Source organism: Argopecten irradians, chromosome 5, assembly GCF_041381155.1.
Source record: "Argopecten irradians isolate NY chromosome 5, Ai_NY, whole genome shotgun sequence".
Classification (NCBI taxonomy): domain Eukaryota; kingdom Metazoa; phylum Mollusca; class Bivalvia; order Pectinida; family Pectinidae; genus Argopecten; species Argopecten irradians.
This window is the reverse complement of record NC_091138.1, coordinates 34,272,560-34,282,248: the sequence shown is the minus strand read 5'-3', so window position 1 is coordinate 34,282,248 and position 9,689 is coordinate 34,272,560. Positions and strand designations below refer to the sequence as shown.

At 33.7% G+C, this 9,689-nt stretch overlaps 1 protein-coding gene across 1 annotated transcript; it reads left to right on the top strand.

The window, feature by feature from the left end:
* The first annotated feature begins 266 nt into the window (after positions 1 to 266).
* Positions 267 to 9,663, top strand: LOC138323631 (TNF receptor-associated factor 3-like). Its single transcript, XM_069268373.1, has 2 exons — positions 267 to 686; positions 5,535 to 9,663. Exon 2 carries the CDS (start codon positions 5,559 to 5,561, stop codon positions 6,477 to 6,479), a length of 921 nt encoding a protein of 306 aa, XP_069124474.1. The 5' UTR covers positions 267 to 686; positions 5,535 to 5,558; the 3' UTR covers positions 6,480 to 9,663.
* The last annotated feature ends 26 nt before the right edge of the window (positions 9,664 to 9,689 follow it).

The following is a 9,689-nucleotide window of genomic DNA, read 5'->3' as shown; positions in this document are numbered from 1 at the left end:
TATCGAACTTAATTCGTTACATTATTAGAGGAGCCCTAGAAAGGACATTGCAGCTGTGCCCTTTAACTTTAATAAATGCGAAAATCAGCATAATGAGGTGATTGGAATGTTAATGAAAACATTATGTAACATGACTTTGGGTTATTTTTCCTTTTCTAATTCTGTTTTGTTTAGTAAGAGATTTGGTACCATAACTTGCCACGTTAAACCCGACAAGGATGATTAAACAGCACACCAATTCACCGGCGTTAATACCGGGTTTAAATCATACAACAGCAGTTTGTACTTGTTCGTTTAAATTCCCTCTCTACAAACACGTAAAACATTTACCAATACAAAGACTGTATGGTCGAAAGCCAGATCGAACACACAGATTTTATTTCGGTAACACGCAAGTGCCAAATTACCATTATTTCGCCTCGCATATATATTTAACAGCTTGGATATCGTAAACCAAAGCCTGTTGACATTGAGTGGTATCTTTGCTGGATTTCTTCCGTAAATGTTATATATACATAATGGATTTAGAACTGTCCGTGCCCTACCTCTGACTTACCTGTGAAAGGCAACTATCTACGGTATATTTACCTGTGTCGTCTGGTAGGTGAGAGCAGTATTTATAGTTACCTGGTGAGCGGAGTTCGATCAGGATTTGGACTACTTCGGAAACATCATCGACGTGAAAGGTAACTTAAAGCTTTTAATACTTTTAATGGAAATTATTTTCTTCATTTGAATTATCACTAAAGCGAAACTATCTTCTTCAAATGAGTTATCACTATGACTGAGTCAACATAAGAAAAAGTAATTTTTAATAATGTCATCGTGTTCATACAAGTAGTTTTAAATAAGTTATCGTTAATCTGAATATTGTCAATTGTATACCCCTTATCATTAGCTTAATAAATAATATAACACATTCAATGACTTATTTCATTAGAATGATAATACAAATGTATAAGATCTTTCACAATATAGTTAAATGACACATTTTATGTCGCAACAACTTTTATTATACACCATTAATCAACCATTTCACGATGAAAATCCAAGTCATTTTTGGAACCATATGACTTAATCTGATCATACGGCAATTAACTATATATTGTACTTAACCTATATAAATTTATAGAGAATATAGCTATTCAAAACCTTATATTGTCCTCGCGACAAAGATAATTTATTATATTTGCTACACTCAATCAAAGCAGAAATGTTATATAATTAATGTTTTATGACACCAATCAGGAAGTTTGCCTACTCTTACATGTTACCGTGTACCCGACCCTATAACTCAATCTTGGGTTGGATTAAAAGATTTGTTATGTCTCCTGTACTTTCTCTTCGTTACAATTTAGTACTAAGTCTCATTCAATATTCTTTATAACTTCCAAACCCTTTCTCTTCGTTACAATTAAGTACTCAGTCTCATTCAATAGTCTTTATAACCTCCCAACCCTTTAGAACACGGTTCTAGATGATGGAGGCAACAACCGACGACCCACAACAACGTTAATTCGAGTCAAACTTGGAACAGGAACCATTTTTGTATGTTTGCTTAACCATTTCAATACACATTCCTAAACTTTTCAATTCTTAAAACAGGAACCAATATGAATGATACATTTGTTCATTTATTTAAACGTTTAAGACAAGAACAAATATGGACCAATGGGTTTATTTACAGAACTATTACAATCGTTACCAGAAAATCTAGATGAGAATATTTACCCATTTTTCTCAAATAGTAACCATTTAAACTATAATTTGATAAAATTTCATCCTCGATATTTCCAGGGATTAGTGGATATAACGAGGGTGACAGTTATTCCCAAAGTATCGAGGATGATAATTACATAACAACTGGTGACATCCATCTTGGCATTCCTTTGTTTTGGTATCACCTTGGTACCTATTGATACCAGGTCCCGTTCACCGTTTCTGTTCTGGCTTCACGGCCGATTGTTTTCAACAATATTTATATGCATGTATCATTTATCAGCCAGGTCTGACTTTGTTTTGACACTATGTATATAAACTTTTGTATTCACCAACCTTATATCATTAACCATATATCCATATTTTGACACACAACGGCTATGTATATAAACTTCATCTACCAAACTTATGTCAATCAGCCAATATTATATCTATATTTTGACACTATGTATATAAACTTTCGTATTCATCAACCAAACTTATATCAATAAACTAATTATATCTATATTTTGACATTTTGTATATAAACTTTCCTATAAATCAACCAAACAAATAGTTACAGTTAGACCACAAAGTGACACCTTATCAATGCACAACAGGATACACTGTAGATCTCTCACTGTAGACACCGACACGATATCCTTCCACACACACACGTATGTGATGACACAGGAGACAACCCTGCTATGATATATGTTATCAAAAGATTTAAAATCCATGAAAAATCAATCACTACAGCGCGAACATCCCCACTAACACACCGTGCGGTTCCCTCTCTAATCTAGAGATATGATATCACGTCCAATTAGGTCGCCTTTCTTTGATACATACAAACCATTATGAAGGCAAATATTGTCATTCAGTGCTTTTCACGCTGACATGGATACCGCGGATAAAATCCATCAAAACATTCTAAACATCTAACCCCAATTTTTCATCGAATTTTTCCCGCATGACTGCTCGGTCAATGGACATTTGACAGGATGAGAACCCACAGCAAATAGTCGATATGTATCGGTGCTAAAATGCAGCATTTAGATTTTGGAAACGCGTTTAAAAACTTTTTGTCGGGAAAAATGTAAATATTTTATTTTAGATTAAGCATGTAACGTATGATAAATAGGTTTTGCTTTTATTTCTGTTAAGTTAAGAATTGCTTCTATTAACTATTTTTAAAAAAATCGATTATGAATGTCTATTTGCGTATTTGTAGCTATATAAAACTCAGACAGTAAATATCAGAAGTATTTATGACTCAGATTATGATACAGTAAATATGAATGCTTACTTTAAAATAATTTAGACCTTGTTTGGTAGACACATTTGGTCAAAAATAAATTGCTGTAATAATTAGACAAAAATATTTTTTGTTTTAAATAAGAAACTATGAATATTACATATCAGAATGATCAGTCTTTCAACCCGTAATACTTTTGATATAACGATAAATTAATCTGCAAATGTTTTAGAAATCGTCAAAAATATTTAGTTCAACTGTTGTGTAGTCTGCAGCTATTCAGGCCCATTTACAATGACATCAAAACGTGTGGACAATTACAGGATTTTAAGCCACCTGTTCATATTTCAAATGAATTTTCTATAAAATGGTACAAGTATCATCTACATGCCATGGTTTGACAACACACTCACTAAAGACTTGATAATAGTCATTATTGATACATTTGAAATACTGTATGTTTGCAATATCGAATCGAGTAGACATGACCATCACTATTATCGATGCTACCATTGTTGTATATGGGAATGGATTGACACACAAACCTGTAGAGTCCATTATAGGCTGAATTATTAATAACAGCTGAGGATACACATCCATAAACTGGTAATCACAGGCCGATATACCTCAATAAACCCAACATACGATATAGTCCAACACGGAAGGCTTCAGTGTTCAATCAGTTGAAATCAAATCTAGGCATGCAAGCTTTCATTTCACTTACCACGAAACCAGACGAATTCATAGGCACATTATAGGGTCATATTTTGCAAGACCAAATTTTACAGCTCATTGGTTTCAATGTTTGTTTCTCTATCTCCCGCATACAATACGGTTCAACATGTAAAGTAATTCGGTATTCAATCAGATGAGATTAAATAAATCTCTGCATGCAAGCTTTCACTTTGCGTACCGTTATGTCAAACAATATCACAAGCCCTTGATTAAGCCATACAAATATATTTTAAATAGATAAAATTTTATAGATCATCGAGAAATCCATTTTACTATTGTAGTACTCATACGATACAGTCCAACACACAAGCATCTCATCATGTCATGAACATACCGGGTCAAAATGGATTCGTATTTTATGTACACCAAATCACTGGAATTCATTTTGGTTTTATTGAACATATATTATAAAGTTCAATGCACAAGGGTTAAGTTTTCAATCGAATGAAATAAAAACTGTTTGCATGCTTTCACTTTAAACACCACAAACCCAAAGAAAATCATAGCTATATGTTGGGCAATATTAAAGAGATATCAAATTGTATGGCTCATTGGGTTCCATTTTGCTCGAACACGTGCGTATTAAGCGTTGTATCAGTTGAAACAAAATCGGCTTTATCACATCAGAAAACCTCAAGGAAGACGGGCACGTGATCGGATTATATTGATAGGAGACCAAATTCTACAGCTTATTCATTTCTATTTTACTATTTTATCTTGTACATAAAATAAACTCCAACACGTAAGGCTTTAATCTTTAACAAGGTTAAATCAAATTTCTGCATGCAAGTTTTCATTAAGTCAAAAAGCATAGAGGTCGCATTATGTTTAATAGAGCAAATTTTACAACGCTTTCTATTCTGATTGCTTTTATACTTTCACAATAGAAATCAGCATAAATTTTTTCTTTGTATTCAATCATGTCCAGACTATTCTGTTCGTATAACATACTGAATAAGTATATATAGCTCTTCAAAGATCACTATTCAATCGGTCTTTTGTTCGCGTGTATTTTCGGGATTAATCTCCATTAGTATTTCGGGTGTATATATTTACTCTTACTTCGTTAGGCGTATCTATTTAACTGATGAGTAATAACCACTCGTTAATTGGTAGGAGAACGACGTTTAAATAATGCCCAACACTAATGCCAATAGTTCTGACATGACATGTAATTTGAATTACGAGTGGCTTTATTGTACAGTTATTACGATTATTTCATGTCATAACCAAAAATACTCGAGCACTTTTCCAGTAAAACAAAATGTGGAATAGCTCCGTACTTAATTTGTCATTTGCTTCATTTTAGACTACAAACAAAATAATTGTGTTCATTCTCGTTCCTAACGTTCATTTTACTCTTTATTACATAGCCAATATTCAATTTAGATGAAAGACGTCGCAAAAAATATGTCCTATCAAATCTATCGTTATGGTCTACATGAAATTATAATCACGATACTATTCTAAGTTTTATCTTAACCAATCATATGTGAGATTCGAGGAAGTAACGTATATTTTGATTGGTCGGGCAAAGATATGTAAATAAAAAGTGCTTTATGTTCCAGATCCAAAATAGATACAAGACTTTTTGTGTTTGTAATTGTAATTATTCATTAAACAAGAAAGTGGGTGCTTACTAGTATATGAAATTTTCAATTATTTGTATGTCTATAGTATTTCATGTCATAGTTAATTTCTTTAAATATTTTAACAATGACAAATGCTGTATGACAGTTAGACAGTTAAGGAGATACTGATGTACCAAAAAAATGTATAAGATAGCAAAATCGTATTTTATTGGTGTTTCTGAATTACTTATAAATGTTGTTTCATTCTTCAGGGTGAGCACAAATAGAAGAAAAGGATGGGACTAGATCCGCGTCAGTTTGTCGATCCTGTGGACGACAAATATGTGTGCAAACTGTGCCACAAAGTCTTCTTGGACCCAGTGGCAAATCATTGTGGCCATATCTTCTGTAGTTCTTGTGTCAAAAAGCGACTTGGGGGCGACATGGCAAAGCGGTGCCCAGACTGCAGTGCTCAGTTGATAAAAAAAATGTCCCCGCCTTCCATGGATTTCCGGCTAGAGCTTTTAACTTTACAAATTCGTTGTCACAATAAGTGTGGGAAAACGTTTCCTCTGTCCAGCTTACCAGACCATATGGGTGATGAATGTCCAAATACGGCAATGACATGTCCGAATATTTCCAAAGGATGCAAGAAAAAAATCCGAAGGTGTGATATCAAGAAGCACGTTGAGGAGTGTGATTTCCGCGATGTTGAATGTGAAGCTTGTGGTTTTGTCACCATATACTGTAATCTTTTCACTCATCAGAGTAGAGTGAGGTGTCTTGAGAAGAAACTCAAACAGCAAATAATTCGGGAACAACGTAACCATGCCAACGACGTGAAACGACATCGGGCACATCTCACGAAACAGAACATTCGACGAGAAGTAGAAGACAGGAGAGTAGTTTTGGAACATACGCGATATCTTAAAAACGGCAAAAATAAAATGCACGGTTCCCTAGAAAGTCTAACAAATAACAAAACAAGTGATGTGTTTTTGACAGAAGTTGTGAACAATCAGCCAAATGGTGACGAAGGTACTAGTCCTCCCCCTCATCCCTCACGGACGGGTCATGCTGTATTCTCGTGTATTAGGTGTAAAAAGCTTTACAACGCAATGTCCAACAACGAGAAGGCATGTCGATGGCATGCAGGGGTGAGTGTTGTTACTTTTCATCCCTTTTTAAAAGTTGTTTTCTTGTTTTGTGTTACATGATATTTCGTCAACTTTGCCTATCACCCTTATTCCGAGTGTTTGTCTTGTTCAGAGTATACCGATCTAATTAAACTAGTATTTTGATATTGATATCGTTGTATATAGTTAAAAAGGTCATGTTTAAATCATCCAGGTAGGTGTGTTGATAAACGTTTCGTGTGATCTATGAGAGATTCAAATTTAGTAGCCTCCCATTATCGACATATGTATTATAGACCAAATACATATTAATTCATTATGAATACACTCATCATTTCTAGAAGGACAGCTTACCGTAGATCTACTATTTAATGTGTAAAAAATTCTGCACTAAATTTAAAGCTGAAATGATGTTTGAAAAAAATGCATTTTTTCAAACAACTGTAATATGAAATCTAAAGCTGAAATGATGTTTGAAGTTTCCCCTTGACTCCAAAGTTACTATCGTTATAAATCCAAATGTCCCAAGTTTAATATTTAATCTTCTTTTTCATATTCCTGTGCTTCTTGACAACATAATTTCAACCAAACAGCCGGTAAGTGTTCATACTATATGTAGATTTATTCATTCATGATTGTCCGGCTAAATTGGTTTCAATCTACTTATAAACACACGAGAGGGTATTGAAAACGTTCTCACCAGGGTCAGGCCCGAATAGGAAATCGAGGGGTATTCACCTTTGTGGTACATTGGTACGCGTTTCAATATTATTACAGCTCTATTTTGTGATAACTGAATTGTGTTGAATATATACTTGGTCTCGTATGCATATATTTATCTTTAATTTATTTTTTCATATTTCTTTTCCATTGCTCCCTACCCATACTTTCTATACGGGATCACTATAGGTCTATCCCGCCAGCAATAAATGTACAGCTGAATACTTGCCAGACACAGTTGATCAATTGATATAGTGACCCATGGTTATCATTAGGAATGTTAATTTCGGATGGAAATTCCTATTGTTGTTGATCTATTTATCCCTTATTATTCTTTTCCCTCCTTTCTATCTTTACTGAAAAAAACGAGTTTAAAAACGTAGGGAAACGTCCCTTTAGGGGGACATTTTTATTCTCGAAGTGGAAATGTTGTGTTTTGGTCTCGATCAAATCCAGTTACGATCTTTAATAATAAGTTCTTATAGAACCACAGTGACAAATAGTGAAGGTAACCTCTAGGTGATAGGGTTTGGGAATTTTTGTTTCGTTTACATCCTTTCATTCGCTTACATCCATGTCATCTAAAATGATTTCTTATAAGTTGTAGTACTTGTTGTTTCTGTTCGGAGGTCTTTAAACTCCATAGCTTAAATAGGTGAACCAATCTACCACAACAATGGAATCTCTATGTCGCTATTTCAAGGCCTTACTTGGTCGGTTTCTGTCTATATTGTGTCTATAACTTTGTGTCTTTATTCCGGAAACTCTTCAATAAATCTTCAAATCTTATATACACCTGCAAAATGGCTGTTGATATGACGTAAAGTCGTCACCATAAATAATGGTGAGATAAGGGTTTCTCGCAATATAAGAAGCAAATAAAACAATAAATAACTTACGTCATTAAATGTAGCATATAAATAATAGACATTGTTGACATAGCAGCAGACTTTATAAATGGCGATAACACTGGATAAACTATATATCTTTCTATCAGACAGGCGTCTGTGTTGGTAAATACCTGTAATGTAAGTTACTAAGGACACAGATAATGACATTTCACTGACAAAAGGGGAGTACACGGACAGGTAATGATAATTGTAAAAGTGGGCGAAAATGACTAATATTTAAAGTAGATACCATAGCGACGAATTAGTGAATTTAAGCGAAAGTATAATATATAACAAGCACAAAAGTATTATTATTTGTGATTTTAAGTGCAACGAATTCAACTCGATCAAATCACGACGAAAACCTAAACAGCATATACACCAGTGTGCTATTAGTGTACGTGTATAAGAAACAGAAACAAATAAGTATTACAAATAGCTAAAATAAAAAATATATTTAACAATACGATAGTAATGTACTCTCGCTTTTAAACAGTTAGCAACTCAGTAATCGCTTTGTCGCCATGTAATGTGAGAAGTTGGATCATAGAACGAAATCATAAACTCTGATTGACTCATACAGCCTGCAATACGTACCCAGTTCAACAATAAACTCACAATACTAAATATTTTTTAACTGTATTAGCACTCGTTTCTAATGGTATTACATTGAACTTCTGTATGGGCAGTCATTTCAGATCAGTCTACGACCCACAATAGAACCCTTGTCCCGGTGATTGAAGTGACTCGACAGTCCGAACGATAGAATGTGTATTGATTATATCACATCCCATAAGTAAATATTTGCCAGGTTTAAATATTTGTATAAAGAATTATCTGGGCAAGTGCGCTATCTGATAGGGCCGCAGTGCCGAGTAGGATAGGGTGTTTACAGCGTATTATTACCAAATTATCAAACTGTCACTTCATGTTCTTTGCTTTAATGTAAGCCATTTCTTCCTTGTCGCGAGCCCGATTAACATGGCTGTTGTGAACTCGGTTATGGGTAAACAGTGCCATTTTAATTCCCTTCCAAAACTCCTGGATATTTACCTCTCCGCAAGGAAGTGGTATAACTAGGTAGATCTAGATAACTGTCATGAAAATAAACATTGTAACTATGAATTGTTTTTGGGAAAAATTCAAGTAACATATTGATATGTTGATAATATGTCTGATCTGGTTTAGAAATATATTTTTGTTTTAGCTTTAACACGAGTCTCAAAAGTTTATTTTCGTAAAGAATATTGAAATATGGTATTATGGATGCCGATCGTTTACCATAATAAAGCAAAAAAATCTGATTAAGAAATACCTTTTGCTTGTGTGTTTTATAAATGATATTTTCATAGATCACTTAATAATTCTCTAATTATTTTGTATTTTCTTTTTTCATTTCATTCTACAATTCCGCCGATCAATAGATTGTAAGTATGCATAAAACACAATGAACTTGTCAGATGTTTCAATCTCTGAATTCGATTTTAAAGCAAATTAATTGTGTAGGTTAATTTACGTTACGAGCATGCATCTGCTTTCTGGCTTACACATCATAATCATACAGTCTTTACGTATAATTTGCATTTCAAAGTAAAATACACCATTTGTACTACAAACAAGTGCTAAAAACTCGAAAACTTCGTATAATTTCAATCACATCCTACATGTATTACATATATAT

Bases quoted from the DNA above. Each gene is read 5' to 3' on its own strand.
- LOC138323631 (XM_069268373.1), top strand. From the start codon at position 5,559: ATGGGACTAGATCCGCGTCAGTTTGTCGATCCTGTGGACGACAAATAT.